This window comes from Phyllostomus discolor, chromosome 9 (assembly GCF_004126475.2).
Source record: "Phyllostomus discolor isolate MPI-MPIP mPhyDis1 chromosome 9, mPhyDis1.pri.v3, whole genome shotgun sequence".
In the NCBI taxonomy this organism is placed as follows: Eukaryota; Metazoa; Chordata; class Mammalia; order Chiroptera; family Phyllostomidae; genus Phyllostomus; species Phyllostomus discolor.
In genome coordinates, this window is record NC_040911.2 from 40,065,605 (window position 1) to 40,091,764 (window position 26,160).

General features: G+C 35.4%; 1 protein-coding gene across 1 annotated transcript in view; it reads right to left on the reverse strand.

The window, feature by feature from the left end:
* Nucleotides 1-26,160, reverse strand: part of THOC1 (THO complex 1) — a 49,245-nt gene that overhangs the window by 18,005 nt on the left and 5,080 nt on the right. Inside the window, exons 5-11 of the mRNA XM_028523918.2 lie at nucleotides 24,064-24,182; nucleotides 23,574-23,622; nucleotides 22,773-22,868; nucleotides 13,941-14,023; nucleotides 11,603-11,676; nucleotides 5,317-5,425; nucleotides 3,796-3,927 (exon numbers count right to left, since the gene is read on the reverse strand). Coding sequence (XP_028379719.1) covers nucleotides 3,796-3,927; nucleotides 5,317-5,425; nucleotides 11,603-11,676; nucleotides 13,941-14,023; nucleotides 22,773-22,868; nucleotides 23,574-23,622; nucleotides 24,064-24,182 — 662 coding nt within the window. The remainder of the gene's footprint in view (nucleotides 1-3,795; nucleotides 3,928-5,316; nucleotides 5,426-11,602; nucleotides 11,677-13,940; nucleotides 14,024-22,772; nucleotides 22,869-23,573; nucleotides 23,623-24,063; nucleotides 24,183-26,160) is intronic.

Genomic DNA, 26,160 nt, shown 5'->3' on the forward strand with positions numbered 1-26,160 from the left:
TCATTATATATGATGCTTGACATAGCTGTTGTTTTTTTAAATAATTGATTTGACAGGAAGGAAAGGGGAAGGAGGGAGGAGGAGGAGGTGAAAGGGTGGGTGAGAGAGTGTGTGTGTGAGAGAGAGAGGGAGAGAGTGAGAGAGATATTTGTTGTTCGTTGTTTGATTCTTGTATGTGCCCTGACACACATAAGAACTGAACTCACAACCTTGGTGTATCAGGACAATGCTCCAACCAACTAATCTACCCAGGAAGGGCTAAAACAAATATTGACTATTAACTGTAATTGGAAAATAAGTTCAATAAACATAATGAGACAGAAAAAAATAAGGACTGTACAAGTAGGGACTTTATATAGATATAGATTTAAGGTAAAGTTGTTGCTTATGAGGCAACGATGAGAACTGAAGATGCAAAACATCACCTGCCTCATATTCTCTTTGTTACAATTCTCGGTTCCTTTTTTCCTTCTCATACTGCAAAATTTTCATCTTCTCAAGGATGGTTTTACAGCTCTCAAAATATTAACTAATGGATTCTAGTTCTTAACCCTGAAAACTTACACTCTCCATACTGCTGGTGAAAGAAAGCTCACAAAGAGTCAGTAAAGGAGACACTAGTCAGAAAGCGGGTTCTGATGAAGTGGTGAATAAAGATTGATACAAAAGCACTGATCTTAACATTTCAATATGGAGATTTCTCTGAAAACGTATAATCCTGCTGCTTTCTCTTATTAAAATACCCTTGAAAATGTCTTAACAAAAAAAAATCTTTTAAGACATCTAGAAATAGCTGTTATGTCCTGAGAAATGTAACCTGTAATTCCTAAAAGTACACAAGTCTTACTTAAAACTTACTTAAAACACAAGGTTCTTGTATTTTGTAACTTTTTCCCCTGATAATATTATTTAAAGTGACATTTTAGCTTTCTGACAGGTATGAATCTTTGGGAAGATTCTGTATTAAGCTAATTTTCTTCTCTCCACATAAACCAGAGGTTTATATGTTCCTTTCATTTATAGTAAATTAACACAGCTGGATTCCAAAAAGCCAAATCTGATAACCTGTCTTACTAGGTATGTTAAATCAGTTTACAGAGTTATTACTAGTATATTTGGACTTATTTCTACCATTTTTGCTCTTTTCCTTCCTTTCCCATCTGTTGGATTTATAATGTAGTCTATATTCCTTCCTGTTCCTTTTTTACCTCTTGCCATTTAAGAGCTATTTTTCTTTTTCTTTTAAAGTTATTTTTCTTTTTTAAAAAATATTTTATTTATTTTTAGAGAAAGAGAGGGGAGGGAGAAAGAGAGGGAGAAACATCAATGTGTGGTTGCTTCTTGCATGCCCACTACTGCGGTCCTGGCCTGCAACCCAGGCATGTGTCCTGACTGGGAATCAAACCTGCAACCCTTTGGTTCACAGGCTAGCACTCAATCCACTGAGCCACACCAACCAGGGCTCTTTGTTGGCTTTTAAGATTCTCTCTTTACCCCTGAAGTTATAGTATGATGTATTAAAGTATATATTTATCTTTGTTTATCCTGCTGGCAGTTGTAGCACACTTTTCATCTGAGAATTTGAGTCTTCCTTCAATCCTTTTCAATATAGTTTCTCCATCATTCCCTCCATTTTGCTCTTTGAAAATCCTATTAGATACACACTGCAAATTCTCAATCTACCCTTCATTGCTCTTGACTGTTCTTCCACATTAATCAAAAAAATCTGTCAGTGCTGTGTTCTGGGTAAACATTTCATTACTATCTTCCATTTGCTAGTCCTCATTTTCATGTCCAATGTATAGTTTAACTGTGTGCCACATGTGCTTCAGTTTCAATGATTATATTTTTAATTATCAAGACTTCCAAATTGTCATATTCAAATCTATTTCATTTCTGCTGAAATGTTTCAGTTTCACAATTTCTTATTCTCAAGGGATGTTCTATTATCAATTATCTTTGATCATCCAAAACATGTATTGTAAAGTCTTGTCACACTGTGTATCTGTATATTCCAGTAGCTGATCTTTCTTAGAATTACATTTTTAAAAGAATTTTGGGATTTTAATTTTTCAGAGAGTTATGAATGAGAGGCTTTTGTTTTGGGATGTTTGTTCACTTCTTTCTTTCTCTTTGTGTACACCCTTTCCTGTCTAGTAGTTTTACATTTGTTTCCATCAGAGCCCCTGGCACAAGTTTGGAAAAAGTTTTATGATGATTTTTGGAGCAGCTGTTTCGTAAGTATATTAGGGATATCATAATAGGAATATGATATCCTATCATATGAGGTCTGTCTAGAAAAAGTCCAGCCATTGTTAATATAACAAGAATAGTTTGTGTGACATCAATGTAACCTGGCAGCCAAGGAAAGTGGACTAGGATGTGCATGTGTGAACAATGGTGACTTCACTGTACTAGTCAGTGGGTGGGGTAGATGCCCCTGAGTGAGCACAAAATACTGTGTGGCTATCATATTCAAAATGAGCGAGTAGAACAATGAGTCTGCATCAAATTTTGCATTAAGCTCAAACATTCCTCCACAGAAACTATTCGGATGACTCAGAAGTCTGCAACTGTGGGCAACTGGTGATTGGCAGCTTCATCATGACAACACGCCTGCTCATGCATCACGTCTTATGCAGTTTTTTGGCAAAACATCAAATCACCAAGGTGACTGAGCAGCCCTATAGCCCAGAGGTGTTGCTCTGCGACTTCTGGCTTTTCTCCAAAATAAGATCACTTTTGAAACAGAAGAGGTTTCAGACCGTTGATGAGACTCAGAAAAATACAACAGGTCAGCTGCTGGCAATTGGGAGAACTGTGTGAAGTCCCAAATGCCTACTTTGAAAGAGACTGAGGCATCATTGTCCTATGTACAATGTTTTTTGTATCTTGCATTTTCTTTAATAAATGTCTCTATTTTTCGTATTACATGACTGAATGCCTTCTGGACAGACCTCCTATATCTGATCACAGAGCAAATAGATGAATAAAAAGTTGTGTCTTTGTTATTCTTAGAACCATAATTTCCTATGAAACCATAGCCCTTGGTAGAAAATGGGTAATATATTTTTTAGCTTTTTTCCAAAAGTGAGTTAAGTTCCACCCCAGTCTCTGCAAGCAGTGATTCTGCCTCTGGCCCCTGCTCCCACAGAAACATATCTGGTCTCTGTCACTTTCAGTGAAACTCCTGGATGCCACTACCTGCTTAACATACAGAGTACAGTAGGCCCAAAGCTTCAGTTTTGCTATCTTGCACTTCTAGTCAAGATACCTTGTTTCTGGAAGGCCAGCCTTGTCTTTTTTTGTTTTCTCTTTTTATATATTTACCTGCCATTTGTATGTATTTGGAGCAAAGGGAGTGAATTTAAACAAACTCAATGTGCCATGTTAACTAGAAACTTATGAAATCCCTTATATTTGAACAAAATTTACCTAACTATATAAATAAGATTAACAGGTAATTTTTAAAACTCTTATTTGTACCTAAATGGAAAACTAATTGCAAAATATATTCATAAATGCAAATTATAGCCCAACTTGAGGTTCAAAATATATATACCTGAAAGTAATTAAACTGCATTCATTCTAAAGTAAAGTCTATAAAACACACTTAATGCAGAATAGCCTCTTTCACCTTTGAAACCAAATTAGTCTTAGTTGTACAATAAAGAAATAGGACTTTAAAACTAAGTTATCAGCTTTAACCCAAAGTAAGAAACATTGCTACTGAACTTAAAAAGTATATCAATAGAAAAAATTTATTATGCTTTAGTGAAAACGAAAGATTTATACCTTTTCACTTGTTAAAAATTTTGCAAAATATACATGTTCTCCTCCTGTTTTTAATTCTTCCATCTTTTTTCTTGAGGCCTGCGTATCATCTAATTTATAACTCTTGAAAACAGCTAGAACTTCTTCTGAATACTGCAAAGTAAAAATATCAGTTAGTTTTATTTGGCATTGTTGCCCAATAATTTGGTTAGTGATTTTCTGTATCAGAATCCCTAGAATTTCTTCCCAGCTACCAGATATGTATGTTGTAAGGTAAATTAAGAAAATTATGATAGCAAGATAAGGGTAAAACTATTTTGTATGAGATTTCATGGTATTGTAAAAGTAGAAATAAACTCCTTACTCCTGATGAAATGTGATTTCTTATGCAGTTTGTGTAAGAAACATAGAAAAGAAAACTTTGCTAGTATATAGAAATTTACCAGTGAAATTAGCTAACTAGTTGTGGAAACTCTTAAGTATTTCTTGTGCTAAAGACTGTGATAAAATAAAACAATGTCGTCAAACCCTATCCAGCTGAAGGACAATTTCAGATGATTTTTCACTCACCACTTAATCTGAATTTGGATGGTGGTCAAAACTAAAAAAATTCTGCATATAAAAGTAAAACAGTTCAAAACAACAGAGAACATATGCCATCCTACTTTTTTTTTTTTTAAAGATTGTATTTATTTTTCGAGAGGGTGAAGGGAGAAGAAAGGGAGAGAAACATCAAAGTGTGGTTGCCTCTGTCACATCTCCCTACTGGGGACCTGGCCCACAACTCAGGCATGTGCCCTGACTGGGAATCAAACCAGCAACCCTTTGGTTCACAGGCCAGCACTCAATCCACTGAGCCACACCAGTTGTGAAACGTGAAAACACCATCCTAAGAGCTATCTATTAACCTTGAATTTTGATTGTAACAACAACAACCACCACCACCACCACCACCACCACCACCAAAAAAAGGACAACTGATCTTTAAGTAGCCAAGAAAAAAGAAATAGAGAATTCTTATATAACAGAGCTCAGCAAACTTTTTCTGTAAAAAGTTAGGGTTAGTGTTATGGCTCTTATGATTTCAGTTGCAAGTACTAGTTTGCTATCGTCACACAAAAACAGCCACAGGTAATATGTAAACACAAATGGGTGTGGTTTTGTGTTAATAAAACTTTGTTTATAAATAGGCAGTAGGCTGGATCTGGTCCAAGGCCAAAGTCTGCAGACCCACTCTAACAGAAAAGCTGAAATAATTTTACACAAAGTGAAGACAGAATATATTCTGCCAAAATTCATCAATTCATGTTGATAATACTATGTTTTTAAAAAAGGTTATAATTGCTAACTCTTAAATTCTCAAGTCATTCATAATCAGTTGTTTTGGTGTTAACAATTTAGCTGTTGTATATTATGAAGTAGGTCTAAAAACATAAGAGGTAGAAATATATAGTGAAAAGTATGCTGGACAAGAGTCAAGATGTGGCTTTGCCATTAGCTATAGAATATTGGGCTTTTGGCAGGTTGAGATTGGCAACTTACCTTGAGAAAAGTTTTCCACGAAATCTTCTCATAGCACTGCACGGGGTTCCTGAAGTAATCCTGAAGTGACCAGAATTTTCGATACAGGTTGTAATCAATTGGAATGGAGCTAATAAAATAAACAATAATATTAAATAAATAATTTAAGTTCCTTTAGAAATATTTAAGTGCTCTAACCTTTCTTGGGTCACAAACCCTTTAAGAAGTTGACAAAAAGCTAGAGTCCCTTTCCCCAGAAAAGTGCACATTCATAAATACTTATAAACTTTTATAAATAATTTCAGAGGAAATTTAATACATAAATCTTTATCTATATAGTGATGAAACCCCTGAATTTTGGCTTGATACAAGATTATCCAAAATTCAAGACTATGTTTCCCAACCTATCTAGAAGCTAGATATGGCCATGTGGCTAAATTGTGACCAATCAGTTGAGAGTGGTAGTCATATGTGATTTTGGGGGGCCCTGTTTTAACTTTTTTTTTCCTTTCTGTTGGCTAGAATGTAGGTAAGATGATGAGCCAACGTGACTACAGGAAAAAGAACTAACACCAAGGGATGGTGGAACAAAAGAAGGAACACTGGTCCCTAGACTGCCTGTCTCCAGGCTTTTACATGACAAAGAAATCAACTAAGTTGTTTATGCTAATGTTAATTTGACTCTATGTTAAAAGCCATAGGCATTATATCCTAACCAATACACTGAGTTAAGAAGCCCTAGTATGCCACAAACACATTAGGCACATAACAGTTTAGTGTTACAAAAATAAGCCCTTTTCTTTAGTGTCTTTATTATGGCATTGTTAATTTACCTTCTAATTCGGCTATGTTACAAATCTAGTGTTAAAATACACATTCTTATAAATTTTAAATTTATAAGCAATTGTTCTATAAAATATTTTAAATTTTAATGTTAAAGCAAACATTTCGGACTCCTTAAATACATGAGATCACTGTTTTTAACAAAACACTATATCACTGAGAATAGCCTATGAAGTCTTTTAGTATTATCCATGTCAAAAATGCTTGAGGTACTGAATTTTCATATCCTGATATACCCACAAAAATTTTCAACATCACCACTATAAAATTAATACTGTCTGCATTACATACTTCATTCTTTCTAAATATATATTTATTAAGCTAAACCTATGGACTGTAGTTAGTTAGCATCTATCTTCTCTAAGTTTCATGCCCAGACAAATATTCTAAGTAAGACTGCAGTTTTCTATGGGAAACAGGAAACAGGTTTAGAGATCCACACAGTAGAACCAGGATCTTAAGAATCCTGCCATCTCTATTCTGGCCAATAATAGGAAATTAACCTCTCACTCTTCATCTTAGAGACTGATATACTAAAAATAACTTTTTCTTATGCTAGGGGGCATCAGAGTCAATACTATAATGCTTTTTTAAAGCTTATAGTAAAATAAAATGTGTATAATTTTTACCACGTACTTTTCAAAAGTTCATTTTTGGAGGGGGAAATTAATGTTTAAAAGACTAAAAAATGGCCCTGGCTGGGTGGCTCAGATGGTTGGAACATCATCCCACACACCAAAAAGGTTGTGGGTTCAATCCCCTGTCAGGGCACATACCTAGACTGCAGGTTCGATACCCCATCAGGGTGTGTATAGGAGGCAAATGATCGATGTTTCTCTCTCAAAAACAAACAAACTCTTGAGTATTAAAAAAAGGCTGAAAAATGACTTAGTTTCTTTGTATATAATGTAAGAGAGAATAAAAAAGTATAAGATACTTTGCTAGTGTAAAATTTAGTTGTCTACACAAGTCTAGAAAGGTATATTCATAATCTAAGAAAGAACAAAGGGAAAAGTATTTTAGTAAAACATGAAGGCAAGAATCTCACCACAGGAATTTATTTCATGTGGTTAAGATGACAAACTACAGCTGGATTGGGAGTAAAAAGGAGAAAACTGTATTTGAACAATGATTAAAATAAAATTTTAAAAAAAGATGACAAAGTACAAGTTAGTGTCATAAAATATCCAATTAAAGAATTTTATTAGTTTAAATTTACATCAATTGGCATATCAATTCAAGAAAAAGATACATCTAACCACATAGTAACACATCACTTATCTTATATTCACACTCTGACAACTGCCTGGAATAAAGCTTTGAACTTTATTATTGAAATAATTGAAAATGCCCTTGGTTTACAAGGAAAGACCAGTAACAAAGTACGTGTGTGTTATTTTACAACAATTTTTGAAATTATGATTATATACTGACCCAGGTGACAGGCTTTGAATTAAGTGTCAAAACAGGTAAATGATTCAGCAAGCTTAGCAAATTTTGATAAAACAATGTTAACTTTGCTAGAGTAACTTCTAGTATCTCAAGCACGTGGATCTTGCTTCAATTCAATAATGAAGTATATTGACCGACAACTTTTAACTGACAAAAATCTAGCTTCTGCCAAAGGTTTTGTCAAGAAACAGCAATATTCAAAAGAATCTAATGGGCATATTAACTTTCTTTCTAAACTCTTCCCTAGTACCAAACAACCCTGAAAACAGGAAAACAATGATCTGAATATCAACCTCTTTCGATACTTAACATTAGTGATTTACAAAAATAAGATTGTAAGTCTGGATTTTCTCTGGCTCTAATTAAAAAAAAAAAAAGCCACATAAAGAACATTTCCCAAAATGAAAAAGTAAAATGGAAAAAGAAACAGGCATATATAAATTATCCGTATTCATCAAATAATACAATATTCAATATTTGTACAGTTCCATGCACTTGGTAAAGATGTTTTTGAAACAAAACTGTTTTTAGAGTATTTATATGCAAATATTTATATGTATATACATATTACACACACACACAAAATGTTACTCAGTTACCACATGTAAGAATAAATATCTCTGGAAGTACCAGGAAAGTTTCTCTCTTAAGAAACCAGAAAGTTACCTCTTAGAGAATGAAGATTATGTAGCCATTTTATGTCCCTTTTTGTCTCAGTTGCCAGGAAGCTCACATCTAATTTAATGTTTGATACTAGTAATGACATATTCCAAGTGGCTTCTTATCATCTACCTATAAGGGCATCTAATCTTTCTTCTTTTATCTTTAGTTGGCCTTGTTTGTGCTTTAGGGGCTTCACAGCATACAGTTTAAAGTAGTATTAATACATATTATTGCTAGGATATTTTTATAGTTGAGGACTAATATACTTTAAAAAAATTCTCTCCCTTGATGGTTCTATTTCTTTACACTAGATGCTGTCTTCTCTCTTTTCCTTCATGACTGAACTTGACAAGAGTTGTCTACATTCAATGTTCACCACTTTCTTACCCTCTTTTCATGTTTCAGTCTACTGTATTTCTGCCTTTCCCCTTCACCATTTAACAGATACTTTTGGATGTTATATTTATCCAAAGTAAATATAACTACTTATTGTAAATATAAACAATAACAAGTGAGAGGAGAGTTACTATCCAAAGTAGAATGTTTCATAACTATTTTAATGAAGATACTCCATAAAACAACATACAGCCCTGGCCAGGTGGCTCAGTTGGTTGGAGCATTGTCCTGTGCACCAAAGTGTTGCGGGCTGCATTTCTGGTTAGGGTGCATACTTAGGCTGCAGGTTCAATCGCCCGTTGAGGTGCATGTGGGAGGCAACAGATCGATGTCTCTCTCTCTCACTAAAATCAATAATATATCATTGAGTGAGGATTAAAAAAAAACAAAAAAACATAGAGTAGTCTTCCCCTTGTCTGTCGTTTTGCTTTCCATGGTTTCAGTTACCTGGGATCAACTGTGGTCCAAAATATTAAATGGAAAATACCCAAAATAAACAATTTAGAAGTTTTAAATGTGAGGTGTCCTGAGTAGTGTGACAAAAACCTGCACCATCATGCTCCATCCTATCTAGGATGTGAATCATCCCTTTGTCCAGTATATCTACACTGTTTATACTACCTGCCCATTAGTCATTTGGTAGCTACCTTGATTACCAGATCAACTGTTGTAGAATCTAAGTGCTTTTGTTCAAGTAACCCCTTCTGTCAGAAGGTCAACAATAGCCTAACCTACAGCACAATAATGCCTATGCTATTTAAGTCACTGTATCTCATCACAGACATGTATCATCTCACATCGTTATGAGAAGGGTGAGTATAAGAACAGTAAGATACTTTGAAAGAGAGACCACATCTATATATATAACCTTTATTACAGTACCGTTATAATTGTTCTATTTAATTTTAGTTACTACTGTCATTCTCTTACTGCCTAATTTATAAATTAAATTTTATCATAAGTATAAATGTACAGGAAGAAACTGAGCATACATAGATAGGCTTTGGTACTATCCACAGTTTTAAATGTCCACTGGGGATCTCAGAACATATTCCCCACGGATAAGTGGGGGACTACTGTATTTTTTAAATGTTAAGCTGATGATTTTATACAATAAAATTTTTTAATACAAGAAATTTTATTAATGTACTTCAGCCAAATCTGTAGATTCATGACTAATGTGTTCTTTATACACTGTGGTGCCTAAGAAAGTCTGGTGATATAGTTGGTCACAAAGTAATTCCTCATACAATTTCTTCCTCCATTAAAAAAAACAGTGATTGTAACAGATTGAGAGGCAACTGAGTATTGAGTCCTGTTCAAATGATTTTCCTGCAGCTGGGACTAGTTTATGAACATTACCAATGGAGCTGATTTGTCTACACAGACTTAGGCAGAATCTAACTAGAAAAAACTGCAATGATCAGAGTTTGTCTTTGGGGCTCTTTGACTCAGGTGACCTGTTACCTTGGAGCCTAGTAGCTTTGCCTAGTGGCCTACAGACCAGACCCCAAAAGCCTACTCTATCTATAATGCACATGAATAAGTCTCTAAAAAAACCCCCAAACAAAAAAGCTATAGATAATAGTTGCTGGGCACTGAATAGATGCTGTTCTAAGCACTTTACATATATCCCTCCTTTTAATATCAACTACAGTCATAATAACTACCAAACACCTTAGCAGACCACTTCCAAATAGCATCTCATTTAATCCTCTCAATAACTAAAGTAGGTAGTTGGCATCACTACATTTTAAAGACTCTGAAACTTACTTAACCAAGTAATTTGTTCAAGATTATATGACTAGGAAATACTGGGGCTATGCTTGGAGCTATATTACTTTCAATGTTTCTTTGGGGATATGTATTTGAATTTGAAATTTGAAATGAAAGGAATACATCTCCCTGTGCAGATATAGAAACCCCTTCTTGATCTTCTGGAAATTCTCTCAATTGCAACTGATGATCATAACTTTTGTCACCTCAGACACCTGGAAGAATGCTAGTGAAAGTGTTCCTTCATGTCTTCACTCTTCCTCACTGCTTCTAATGAGCATTAAAAAGAAATTATTTGGCCCTGGCTGGTATGGCTCAATGGATTGAGTGCTAGCCTATAAACCCACAGGTCACAGGTTCGATTCCTGATCAGGACACATGCCTGGTTTGTAGTCCAGGTACCCAGTTAGGGGTGATCAATGTTTCTCTGTCATATTGATATTTCTCTCCCTCTCTTTAGTTCTCCCTTCCCCTCTCTCTAAAAATAAATAAAATAAAGAAAAGAAAAGAAAAATTATATGGAAGAACACAGGAAAGAACAGTTATAGAGAATGAGATAAGAAGAAGTCCCAGGAAGGGATAGGAGGGTAGAAGAGAGAAAGGAAGTTTCTTATTCCTCCTACTTCATTAAATAGCTCAATACCCATGGGCATTGAGTCTACAAATCTAAATGGAAGGGAAAAGGGGAGGAGTACTTAGGTTGTTTGTGTTTGGTCTTTTAAATGTTATGAACATGTATTAAGTAGGCTGTGTAAACAATGAATTGTTTGCGGGCAATTTAGAAACCAACTGATACAACTCATTAGTAACTTAGAATTTATAATTGTAAGTAATATACATGACAGTTATAAATAAAAGAAATCTATAAGCATGATTTCCTTCCTCTTTGTCTACATTCTCACTCTAGAACACAAGTGGCAAACACAAGGTCTGTGGGCTAAATCCAGCCCTCCGCCCTGTTTTATCCGGCCTGGCACCTTGTTTCTACCTGGTAGCAGCGCTGAGCTCCGTGCCCCTAGTTAAGGAGTACTTACATTTATACAGCCCTAAAATTACATTCAGCCCTTTGAAGGCAACTGTGAGGCTGTGGTAACCCCGGATGAAAATGAGTTTGACATCCCGATCTAGAACTTGATTACCTTTGTAAATTAAGAAATCTGAGCTTCTAAAAACTCACCAAGTTGTTGGAGCTTCATCATCTCCCATTTCACCTTCTTCTACATCCATTCCTTCTTCTCTATCTTCAGTGTGCTAAATTTAAAAAAAAGTGCAGTCTGTCATGAAGCATTTGTCAGGCAGAAGGTAAATGCTGGAATAATGTCACTCAAACACTGCTAGACAATCATTAGTAGAGAAGTCTAGTCACAGAAACTATATAGACCTATAGTTAATCTTTAAGTCAATGGGAATTCTATGTGACAGGGAGCTGAGAACTCAAGACCAGTATGACAATGACATAGGACAATCATGAAGACAATGTGAAAAGTTTTAAACCAGTATTTCTCCAAGCATAGTCAGTAGGTTCTCTCTGGGAATAAGGGGTCTATAGCAAGATATGTGGAAATATATACAATGACCTTTTAGAGAATTGAGAAAATCATTAGTGTTTTAAGGACTCTAAGAATTGCAGTAAATAAATGAATTTAAGTAGTATTTAATCTCCAACTTCAATTTCACTATGGAAATTCTCCCTGATCCCCACATAGAACACTTATTAGCTGGGAACATGTTAGGATATGCTGGGATGCTAGGTGTCCAGCTCTATATTGAAAACTTCAAAATAATTTACATGGAATAATCTAAGAAGTACCTAAAAGATACATAAAGATGAAGGACAAGATTTTGAAAAACTTTAAGGAAAGTCAACATTACTTCCAAATTGATAATGATTTCACACTTCAAGGAATAAATTACTTAAGTAGTCTGATTAATCTATAGTGAGACATTAGTTTTATCTAGTTAATAATTTTAAAACTTTATAACTTGGTCTTAAATGAAGAGTAGGTGTTGAATATTCAGGAATTTCACAACCCTGGACAGTCTTCTGGACATACTATAATGTTTAAAGAATCACTAGGCACATAACTGGCTATTTGGGGAAAAAAAATTACAGCTCAATTTATTCCAAACTACAATATTTCTGCTGGGTTAGAGTTAAGGAGCCCTGGCTGGTGTGGCTCACTGGATTGAGTCCCATCCTGTGAACCAAAGGGTTGCTGGTTCCATTCCTAGTCTAGGACACATGCCTGGGTTGCTGGCCAGGTCCCTATTAGGCGGCACGTGAGAGGCAACCATACATTTATGTTTCTCTCTCTCTTCCTCCCTCCCTTCCCCTCTCTAAAATAAATAAAATCTTAAAAAAAGAGATAAAGGAAGAAACAAAACCATAAATGCACCAGAAGAAAACAAAGGGGCTGATACAATCTTGTGGAACAGAGGCCTTAAGCATGACATAAGGTGAGCAACAACAAATGATCAACAAATGTTAATATTATATCCAAATGTAAAAATTTTATTCAGCAAAGGCACCATAAAGTTACAAGAAAAAGTATAAACTGAGAAAAAAATGTATCAATATATGGTAGGCACTAAATGAATACTCTATATAAAATAATGGTAATTTCTACACATCACAAGAAACAAACATTTCACAGAAAACTGAGCAAATGGCATTAATAGGCAATTCTCTTCCTCACTGCTTCAAATCAGCATAGAAGAAAAATATATTCTAATAAACACAGTAAGTTCCTTGACTTCAATTAATAACCAAGGAAAGCAAGTCAAAGCAAAGATGACTTACTTTTCAAGTTAAGTATCAATTAAGTGAAGATTTTTAAAAGTTGATAATTCCCAGGGTTGCTATGAGGTTGTATGAAAATGGGCAGGCATTCTCTATGTGCCACTGGTGGTACTATAAACGGGTACAACCTTTTTGAGAAGTAACTGGGCAACCGCCATCAAAATCTGATATATGCATATATTTTGACATAGCAATTTCACTTATCAAAATTTATCCTACAGAGACACCTGCATAATATAGCAATGATATACACAATATTATTCACTATGATGCTGTTAACAATTTTTCACTATTAGACATTATTTAAATGCCAACTGACAGGGATTGTAATATATCAAAAGATTTATCATGAGGCATGAACACTGAGCTACATCTAAACATACTGTTGCAAAAATGCATCCATTTTTACTGCTAAAAGAAGTAAGTAAATTTCAGAACAGTATGTACTACATGACCTCATTTTTGGAATAGAACTACACATACAAAAAAGTCTTGATAGAGAATGTTAAGAGTGATTATCTTTGGGGCCTTGGATTATAGGGTAGCTATATTTTCTATTTTAAATATTTCTACTTTTGTTTGCATTTTTAAGAGAATACATATTATTTCTACAAACTGGAAATAAAAGTTTAAAAACTTTTGATGACTTAGTCATACAAGTTACCTCAATAACAAACATATAAATGTGTTCTGTTAGATTTCATATCAACCTCACCTTCTGACCCAATGTACTTTCCTGCTCATTGGTATTGAAAACAGTGACATTTTCCAGATTAAACTGACTCTGCAAGTTAAGACCTATTAAAAAAAAAAAAGATTTCAAAGCAAATCCACAAAACACCTAAACTTGTTTAAGAACATAGTATTGTCATATAAAATAGTAAATCCATAATTAAACAAAAGATCAAGTTAGAAATAATACCACACTTGGATTTTCAAATCTTTCTAAAACTCATTTCTTTCCTTGATCCATGTGGCTCAGTTGGCTGGGCATATCCTCCCGCAAAGCAGAAGGTCGCTGGTTAGAATCCTGGTTAGGGCACATGGTTGGATTGCCAGCCAGTCTCCAACTGAGGCACATGCAAGAGGCAAGCCAATTGATGTTTCTCTCATACACTGATGTTTTTCTCCCTCTCGTTCCCCCTCTTTTCACCTTTCTCTAAAAGTAAATAAATAAAATCTTCAAAAAAAAAGGGAAATAAAATTCATTTCTTAAAGCGGCCTTCAGAATACACAGAATTCTACATACAATATAGTTGATCTTAATTATTCATGAATATTTTAAAACAACTTTATATAATGCAATATGTAGAAATTTATAATTTTGCTGAATCACCAATAAAAACTGTATAATCAAGAAGTGAAAATATACTGTCATTATTGAGAGCCAAGTTTGTCAGAAAAAGAAATTATAAATAAGCAGGTCTACTGGTGCTTAAATACACTTAGAATATTAGTATGATCTCATGGCATTTATTGTGGATTATTTAAAAATATATAGAGAAATGGTGTGACACTGTGATTTATAAGAAATATATATATTTGGTCATTCAGATGACCAAAATGTATGTCTCATATATACTCAGTCTTCATCCACAGTTCCTAGCCTTATAGCTCCTAAACCCCTTGGGATTTCCTAAGCCATGAGGGCAACAGCAGTGTCTCTTGTTATGTTAAATGGGTAACTTTTGGGTCCTACCCAAGGGTGGGGGTTGTCTGCCAGTAGAGCTAACCAGATGGTTAGAGGATTGGAACTTTGAGTCCTACACCCTGATTTCTGGGGAGGGGAGAAGGGCTTGACACGGAACCAATCACCAATGGCCAATGACTTAGTCAATCACAACAATGTAATGAAGCCTCCATAAAAACCCTAAAAGGATAGCTCACTGCCCTCTTTTGGAGCTTCCAAGTTGGGGAGGCAGAGTGCTTCCATGTGGTACCATGTTGCGCACCAAGCTCAAAGAGGACAGAGCACCTTTGTTCCAGACCTTGCCCTATTATTTCTTCATCTGGTTGTTGGTTTATATTCTTCAACATCCTCTGTAATAAACTAGTAATCTAGTAAGTAAATGGGTTTTCCTGAATTCTGTGATCCATTATAGCAAATTAATTGAACCCAAGGAGCGGGGTGTGGAGAATCTCTAATTTATAGCCAGTTGGTAAGAGGCACAGGTAAAAACCTGGTCTTGCAACTGCCACTGAAGTGGAGGGTGGTCTTGTGGGACTGAGTCCTTTACCTGTGGAACCTGATGCTATCTCTGTGTACATACACAGTGTCAGAACTGAGTTGAATTCAAATGCTTGTTGGTATGGGGCACCACTGCCCCTCCCCACCTGGGAATTGGGTGCAGGGACCTCTTTCAGATAAGATACAGAAATAAATACAGATGTATATGTGGGTTTGCATACATACACATCTTTCCTAGCTTTGTCCACTGAGAGGGCCTAGAGGCAGTGACATTACAGCAGCAATGAGCATATTAGCATATTTTTGGCTTCTATGTATCATTCTTAAATGCAAGAAATCAGGCGTTTTGGAGAAGTGGGTGATTCCAGAGCTGGGGCAGGGAAAATACAAGATGAGCCCAGACCATCTTTTTATACCAGGGAAACTTGAAAGAATTACCAGTGAGTAAAACCAGAACAACTTGAGTAACAAAGTAAATAATGATACTATGGGGTTATAATCCAGATAATAAAATAAATACCCATGAGTTCATAACGAAATAGATGACTGAATTAATAAGTAAATAAGCGAGAAGACACAATTCTTTCTTATAGCAGAAACCCAATTATTAAATGTAGAAGGAATAAATGAAACAGAAAATCACCACCAGGACAACCTAATAACAATCAATGTAGGCAAGAGCCACTGATGAGTATGTACAACTGAATCAAAGGTATACAAACAAAAAGGTTATTTGCATAGCTTTAAAGTATCTCCCCTCTAAATATTAGTTACAGATGAAAAAAGTGACTTTACAGCACAGAAATATGGAATCAAGGATAACATCACTAGTAATAAGACACATAAACATCATGTTGAAATGCTACACTAAGAAGGGCACACCACCTCTGTGGTTTTCTTCCCCAAAATCCATAACCTTAATCTAATTATGGAAAAATATCGGGAAACCTAAATTGAAGGGCATTCTATAAAATATCTAAGCAGCGGTCTTCAAAAGTGTCAAGATCATGAAAAATATAAGCAAAGACTACGCAACTCTCAGTGGGGAGATTAAAGCAACATGACAAATAAATACAATGTGGGATCCTGGATTAGATCCTAAAGGAGAAAGAAGAAAGTAATGATAAATTGGAAAAATCCAAATAAACTCTGTAGTTGACAGTCCAGTGCCAATGTTGATTTCTCAAGTTTTGATAACAGTGCCATGGTTATATAAGAGGTTAACATTAGATGAAGGTGATTCAGGTACTATCTGTATTATCTTTGCAACTCTTCAAGTTTAACATTATTGAAAAACAGAAAGTTAAAAAAAAAGCTAGTATGCTAGATCAAGTAAGCTCGTGAATCAGCCTGGCTGACCATTTGGCTAAGACTACTTAAAATACCTTTGTCTATCCTTTACTTATTACTTAATATAGCACATGCCATAATTCTCTTTAAGTCAAAAATTTCAGTCATACTTTACTATATTTAATGGGTAAATTACATGCTAAAATGGCCTTCTGAAGGTCTTGGAATATACCCTACGTGAATCTCAAGTATCTGCAAATGTCAAAAAGAAAAAAGAAAAGGTACTGTAAGAAAATATCCTGAAACTTCTGGCCACGATGGAGACGTAAGTAGACACACTGTGCCCCCTTACACAACCAAAGGACAACAAAAATTTAGAAACAAAAATATCAACCAGAATTCACAGAAAACTGAACTGTACAGAAGTCTGACAACCAAGGAGTTAGACACATCCATCCAGTCCGGTACGAGGGGTGGTGTTGGGTCCTGGGCAGAGAGGGGTTGCAGCAAAGGCTTGCAGACCCTGGTGCACAAGGCAGTAGCTGACGGGATCCCGGGCATGTGGTGGCAGCGGGCAGACCCAGTGAAGTGCACAGGGCTGCTGGCTGACCGAGCAGTCCCACATTCGCGTGCAGACAAACCAGGCAAAGTTGGGGAGCGAGACAGACCTCACAGCCCAAAGCCCCAGCTCTGGGAAATAAAGCCTCAAAACACCGATTGAAAACACCTATGGGGGTTGAGGCACAGGGAAAGACTCCCAGCCTCACAGCAGAGTTCTTTGGAGAGACCCAACAGCGTCCTAGAATGTACACAAGCCCACCCACCTGGGAATCAGCACCAGAAAGGTCCAGTTTGCTTGGGGGAAGTGGTGGAAGGGACTGAAATCAGACAGAGTGAAGCAAGCACCATTGTTCCCTTTCTGACCCCACCCCCACAGACAGCATCACAACCCAGTGATTGGGCTGACCTACCCTGGTGAACGCTTAAGGCTCCACCCCTCATACATAACAGGTGCGACAAGACCAAAAATAAAAAATAAAAAAATGGCCCAAACGGAAGAACAGATCAAAGCCCCAGAGCAAATACTTTTAAGCGACGAAGAGAGAGCCAGCCTATCAGATGCACAGTTCAAAGCACTGGTGATCAGGATGCTCACAGAATTGGTTGATTTTGGTCACAAATTCATATGAATTTGTGAATCAGATGAAAAAATGCAGGTTACCATAAAAGGAGAAGGGAACCAATAGTGATGGGAAGGAAACTGGGACTCAAAACAACAGAGTGGACCAGAAGGAAGAAAAAAACAACCAAACAAGAAAGAATGGAGAAATAAGAATTCAAAAAAAATGAGAAGCTTAGGAACCTCCAGGACATCCGAATTATAGGGGTACCAGAAAGGGAAGAGGAAAAGCAACAGATTGAACACATATTTGAACAAATAATAAAGGAGAACTTCCCCATTCTGGCAAAGGAAATAGACTTCCAGGAAATCCAGGAAGCTCAGAGAGCCCCAAAGAAGTTGGACCCAAGTAGAAAAACACTAAGGCACATCATAATTACATTAGCCAACGTAAAAATAAAGGAGAGAATCCTAGAAGCAGCAAGAGATAAGGGGACGGTAACCTACAAAGGAGTTCCCATCAGACTGTAAGCTGAATTCTCAAAAGAGACCTTACAAGCAAGAAGGGGCTGGAAAGAAATATTCCAAGTCATGAAAGACAAGGACCTACATCCCAGATTGCTCTATCCAGCAAAGCTTTCATTTAGAATGGAAGGGCAGATAAAGTGCTTCTCAGATAAGGTCAAGTTAAAGGAGTTCATCATCACCAAGCCCTTATTTTATGAAACGTTAAAGGGACTTACCTAAGAAAAGAAGATACAGAAAAAACATGTCTAGTAAAAGGACAGCAAACTCACAGTTATTAACAACCACACCTAAAGCAAAACCAAAAGAAACTAAGCAAACAACAAGAATAAGAACAGAACCACAGAAATGGAAATCACATGGAGGGTTAGCAACAGAGGAGTGGGAGGAGGAGAGAAGGGGAAAAGGTACAGAGAATAAGTAGCATAGATTGTAGGTTGAAAATAGATAGGGGGAGGGTAAGAATAGTATGGGAAATGTAGAAGCTAAAGAACTTATGACACATGGACATGACTAAAGGGGGGGATATGGGTGAGAGAGGGTGTACAGGGTGGAGGGGAGTGAAGGGGGGAAAATGGGACACTGTAATAGCATAATCAATAAAATATATTTAAAAAATTTAACTAAAAATGAATCACAGACCTAAATGTACGAGCTAAAACTTAAAACATACGAGTAAATCTTCATGACGTTAGGTTAGGCAACAGTTTCTTAGATATGACACCAAGAGCAGAAGCAAAAAAAAAAAAAAAAAACAAAACTCAGTAAGAGATAGCAAGTTCCATCAAAATGTAAAACTTTTGTAAAGCAAATGATATTATAGAGAAAATGAAAAGGCATTCACAGAATGAAAGAAAATCTTTCCAAATTGTGTATTTCATACAGGTCTTGTATCCAGAACATTAAAAACAAAAACAAAAACTTGTACAACTAATTAATAAAAAGACAACCCATTTTTAAAATGGGGAAAGAATTTGAATAGACATTTCTTTAAAGACAACATACAAATAACCAATAAGCACATGAAACTCACACTTAAACTTTAGTCATTAGGAAAATGCAAATCAAAACCACAGTGAGATAGCACTTTATACCCCTTAGGAAGAATATAATAAAAAAGCCAGACAATGATGTTAGTGAGAATGTGGAGAAACTGAAACCCTTGTGCATTGATGATAGGATTATAAAATGACACAGCCTATTTGGAAAACACCTTGGTTGTTCCTCAAGACTTTTAAGAGTTACCATATGACCCAGTAATTCTATTAGAAAAATATATAAAGGAGATATTAAAACAGTTACCATATGACCCAACAATTCCCTGGAAGTATAGTCCCAAGAGAAATGAAAACATTTCATTTGTCCACACAAAAACCTGTACACAATGTTTACAGCAGCTTTATTCGTAATGGACAAAAAGTGGAAACAACCCAAACATATACCAACTGTTGAATGGATAAATGAAATGTGGTATATCCACAGAGTGAATATTATTCAGCCATAAAAAGGAATGCATTAGTGATACATGCTAAAGGGAAATGAACCTTGAATATATTATACTAAGTTAAAAAAAACCACTCACAAAAGACCACAAATTATATTATTTCACTTTTTAAATGTCCAAAATAGGAAAATCTATGGAGACCGAAAGTTAGATTAATGGTTGTTTAAGACCTGGGGAGAAGATATGGGTGGAGGTAACTGGGACTGACAGTGAATGAGTACAGGTTCCTTTTAGAAGGAAAATGTTCTAAAATTAGAATCAGTAGAACAACCTTGTGAATATACTAAAAAACAATGAATGGTATACTTTAAATGGTGACTTATATGGTAATGTGAATTCACATCTCAAGAAAGTAGCTCAAAAACTGATAAAAAAAAGGTAAGTTTCCAGTAATGGAAGGCTAATTAATTAATTTATATTAATCCTCCCACTGAGGACAACTAAAATCTTAGATAAATTACATTAATTCTATAAATACTTACATATCATAAACCATGTTCATAGCACTATTTTGGGCAATAAAACAGAAACATGATTTTCTTAAAAACAGTGAAGACCTGACAAGATAGTAAGGAATATTTGGCAAAGATCCAGACGGAAAGAAAGATAAGCAATGCATCATTCAACCTTCAAATCCACTTGTCTTGAGAACATCCACCAAACAGGAAGATTCAGTTGCAAAACGGAGCTATCGGCTTCCTTAAGCCAGGATATAGAAGTAAATCTCTGGGCCCAAGGCAAGTGGGGAACCTAATAAATCCCACCTCAACCATCTTCAAGGATAGGAACTTGTAGGCTACATCATCAGTATGGATAAAACAAACTGCAGTCCACCAGCAAGTCTTCTCAATGACCTAGAGAATTGTAGACCTTGAGCTGGGCTGGGTTAAGGCAATCTTGGACTAGCAGTAGCCACCTTCTGAAAGTGACTTTATTATAGAAGTAATGAAATCTGTATTTGGTGAAGGGTATCTATCCTAAAAGCCTCAAAATGACTCCATCAAATATCTTCTCAAATATAACATCAAACACTAACTAGACACACAGATGACTTCATGAGTATGAGTGAGAAACAGTAAAAATAGACACTAAAGACTTAAAGTACTGGAATCATTAGACACAGAAAATAAAAATAATAATGTTTACCCTGGCTAAAAACTAAAAAATAAATTTGGAAATATTAGCAGGGAAGAAGAAACTAAAAAGTGACAAAGCAGATTTTTTTAAAAGATTTTATTTATTTATTTTTAGAGAGGGAAGGGAGGGAGGGGGAGAGGGGGGGAGAGAGAGAGCGGGGGGGTAGAGAGAGAGAGAGAGGGAGGGAGGGAGGGAGGAAGAGAAACATCAATGTGCGGTTGCTGGGGGTTATGGCCTGCAACCCAGGAATGTACCCTGGCTGGGAATCGAACCTGCAACACTTTGGTTCGAAAGCCCTCGCTCAATCCACTGAGCTATGCCAGCCAGGGCTGACAAAGCAGACTTTAAAAACCTTCTAGAAATAAAAACTACAATAACTGAAATTAAGAACTCATTTGGCAGATTATTCATAGCTGAAAAGAGAAGTGGTGAACTGGAAAACAGTTTTGAAGAAATTATTTAGAATGTGATATACAAAAAGATGAAAAATATAGAAAGTGTAAGAGACACAGGATATAATGAAAAAGTATAAAGATGTTTACTGGCGTTCCAGAAAGAAAAAAAGACAAAGAGTCCTACACAACATTTCAAGAAATCATAGCTAAAATTCTTATAAATGTAATTAAGGATACCAATCCACAGATTCAAGGTACCCACAAATCTTAAGCATAATAAATAAAAAGCAATCCATGCTTATATACACGGTAGTAAAACTGGGGAAAAAAAGAGAAAATCCTAAGAGCAAATAGAGAAACAAAATCTAGATTATCTTTAAAGTGAGTTAGACTGACATTTGACTTATTTATAGAAAATGCAAGATAGGAGCGTAAGAATTATCTTCCATGAAATAAAATCCTGTATCTAGTGCCAAACTAGGATGTTGTCCTTACTCAAAACTATTCAAGAATGAAGATATAAAGATGTGCAGACAAAATACAGATCTGCACTAAAGAAAAGTGTAAAGGAGAAAATGACGACAGATAGAAGGTCAGAAATATAAGTGGTATTAATACACTGGTAAATCTAAATTAATCCTGAACACATTAAGCAAGCAGAGGGTGGGGAAAAAACAACCCAACATCTAGCATAACAAAAAGAAAGCACAAAACAACCATTGCTAACATATACTACAGGTCTTACCAGATGCAGGTTATTGTAAGTTCTTCGCATATTCTAATTTACTTAATCCTTACAACATATGAAGTAGGTGGTACACTAGCCTAATATTAAAGAAGGGAAGACTGAAGCAAAGAGATATTAACATCTGTCATATTTAAACAGATTGTGAAGGGTTCTAAAGAACTGGTAATGTTCCATTTCTGGACCTGGATAGTGGTTACATATGATTTGCTTCATAACTGTTCTCCATAATTTTAAGCACTTTTCTGTATGAGTATTATATTTCACAGTAAAAAAAATGGTTAAAGAAATGAAGGGAGATACAATTGACTAACAGCAGGATTAGGGAAAAAACTGACACAGAAAAATAGGCATACGTTATATAAAATGATATAAAAATGATGGTTCAGATCTACATATTTCAGTGTGATTCAACACAGCACATCATTATTAAGCTTTGAACTTAAACAATCAATGACTTTATTTAAGGGCTGCCTATATTATTAGGACCAATATGACTGTTCACAAAGAAAAGAAAATAAAGACAATTTTCTATGCTATTTTTTAACTTTTTAGAACCATTTTCTTGTTATCATGACAGATTCTAATCCATTAAAAGCTGGAAAAGGTTTTCCTGCAAAGCATCTGGTGTAAAAAAGCTTACCTGATTTTTCAGATAAAGGAAAAAGCCTGGCCAAGAAGAGTTGAATTCGTCCACAGAAGACTGTATTCTGGGATTTTGACAATCTTCTTAAGAGATCTAATAATATATGGAAATAAAAGTTACACAGAAGAGATCATTCTTCTTTTACATCATACCCAAGTTATTTCATCAATTTGTTATGAGTATTTTCCTGCAGCAGTAGTCTCAAGATGGGGGTAGAAACTACTGTGACAAAAACCAAACAAACAAACAAATAAAAAAACCACCACCACCAACAAAAAAACTAGAAAACCAGAAATAATTCAATAAAACAAGATGAGCACAGGCAAGAGAAGCTTTACAATTTTTTTTTTTTTGTTTGTTTTCATTTAGTTGCCACACAGAACAGAAACAGTTTAATTTAAAGTCAATGTTCAGTTTTGCCCAGGCTGGTGTGCCTCAGTGGATCGAATGCCGACCTGTGGACCGAAAGGTTGCCAGTCCCATTCCCAGTCAGGGTGCATGCCTGGGTTGCAGGCCAGGTCCCCAGCTGGGGGTGTATGAGACATAACCAACAGATGTTTCTCTTGCACACTGATGTCTCTCTCTCCCTCTCCCTCTCCTTTCCCCTCTCTTTACAAAATAAATATATAACATCTCTAAAAAATATAATCAATGACCAGTTTTAATAAATCAGACTTATTTAAAAATGAATGCACTAATCTATTTAAAAACTATTTTTACTTGTGTTTAAGTGAACACGGTTTTCTGGCTACATTTACATTAAAAAAGAAAACAACCATTTATCATTGAATTACTTACCATTGCACATACGGAGTAAATAATTTTTCCCAGCAGAATAGAATGTATTCTGAAATTAAGACAAATTTTTACAATAGTTCAGAAGTTGTTGCATGCCCTTCAGTAAGTCACAGGAAATAAAATATCAAAGAATACTAATATGCATTGAGAATTTACTACACCACTTTCACTTTTACCAGGCAAATAACATTTTCAATGAAATAAAAATATTTTCAGATATATAAGATAAAACAAGGCACTAAGAAACTGTTTCAACATGTAAAAGTGTACCATTTTCTAGTTAATTACTAAGTGCAATTTTGTACTTCAACTTTTTCTCCATACATGAATCTTTCTTCCCCCAAGAGACCAGAATAAGTAATTCTTTCACACAGACAAACTTTTTGGCAATCAGCAATATTAGAAATACAAGCAAAAAAAAAAATCCACCCTCACAATTCTGGATCAACAGAAAAATAATGTCAGCAGAAAAAGAATCTAAGGCACTTACTGATTTCCAAGTAGCAACATTTTTTTCCACAAAAGTGAATATTGTGTCACACTGATCCAAAGGAAGACAATCCAAAACATCTCCCAACAATACAAAAGGCGTAGAAGCGGTACAAATACCTTCAAGTGGAGCAGAAGCCAATTTAAAAGTTTAAAATACTGTCAAGTAAAACAGCCCATGCAAAATCATTCTGAAGAACATTTTAAAGGTATACTTTGTCAATTACAAGGCTTTAATAGACATGAAATGGGAGGAACCTAAGAGTCCCCAAACGGGACATACTTAAGTTTTAGTATGTGCACTCAATAATGATAATTATTCTTGATAACACTTCTAGAGCATTTACTATATGTCAGGCACACTAAGTGCTTTACATTAACACATTTAACCCTATGAGGTTGATAATATTATCTCCAGTTTATAGAATGGAAGAACTGAGACACAGAGAAGTTAAATAACTTGCCCAAGATCATCGAGCCAGTAAGTGGCAGGGCTGGGATACGAACCCAGGAAGTCTGGCTCAACAGTCTGTTTTCTTCACCACTAAGCTATTCAAGAGAATATAATGCAGCCGATTAAAAACGATGGTTATGGTGACTATAACTTGGAAAATGCTTATTATATCATGTTAAGTGAGAAAGGCAGGCCTCAAAACTGTATGTCTATTATGGTTATGACAATAAAATTTTAGAAGGACTATGGAAACTAAAACCATAAATCAAAATGAATGGTAGTTCTCAAAGTAAAGGAATTACAACTAGTATTTTCCCTTTTTCTTTTCTGCAACTGTTCAATAATGTTGCTAAACTGTATTTGAGACTTGAAAAGATTACTTCAAAAAGATAACAAGAAGGTTTGATACTGATTTCAACTATTATTATGCATTTAAGGAGATAGAATAGTAAAGTAAAAAATTGTTTATTTCTAAATTCAACATTATTAAAGTAAAGCAATAAAGATTTTAAGAAAAGGGCATTTAGACTAGCTAAAAACACATTTATCTTCCTGCTCATTCTTCCTTCTATTTTAAGGTAATAATTACTAACATTTATTAAGTGTTTAAGAAAAAGTAGCCACTTAAGCTTGGCATGTAAAAAAACAGAAAAATCTCTCTCTATATATATCTATCTATATCTAGAGGGCACTATATGCCCAAAACATTGCATTAATATTATTGCTTTCCCAGAAACAGGAAGTAGTATTTTCAGCTCTGCTCTGCACTGGTGAAATCACATCTGAAATGTGATGTGCGGGATACTGCCTAGAACCAGTGGGAGGCATAAGGCAGCAGATTTCAACTCAATACAAGGGAAATTTGATAATCAGAACTATCTCACAGAAATTAAATAAGCTCCATCAATGAATGTAGAGGCTGAATGATTACCTGCCAGGGGCCTTATAGAGGGCAGGTAGGATAAGTGAGAGATGAGACTGGAACAGATGACCTCTAAAATCCCTTAACACTTAGATTCTGTGATGGTATTTCGATGCCCTGTACATCCAAGAGATTTGAAAGGCATACTCCTTGCCCTTACTTGTGGTATAGTTTGGCATTAGTTAAGTCACATTTGGTAATTATAGAACTTAGAATTACTTAGATTTCTCTGCCAAAGATTCTGATTCAGTGAAACTATTTAAAAATAGAGATCACAGGTTATTCTGATGAGCTTGGTTATATAGCATGATCTCCCAGAACTTTTACAACCTATGTCCCAGCCTCTGCATAGACCTCCTTGCTTCATATTAACCTTGGCCACAGGTACCCTCTTTTCAGTTCCCAAATACATTGTTATGTTCATGCTTCTCAGCTCTCAAAACACCTTGCTATATTCACACTTCTATGATTAAATAGCCCTCCTCCTCTTTATCATGGGGTAAATTCCTACATAATCTTTGGAAGCATAAAGTACACAGCATATCTAAAAAAATTCCTTTCACCTTTGAACAGCCTACCTCATCTATTAAGCACACTGTACATAAGCTATAGCACTCATTATATCCTGTTTATCTTTGCCATGTGTATTGTGAGCTTTCTAAGGGTAAACATTTTTGCATGTTTTAACCAGTCAAGTGTCTGACACTGAACAGAAGCTCAAT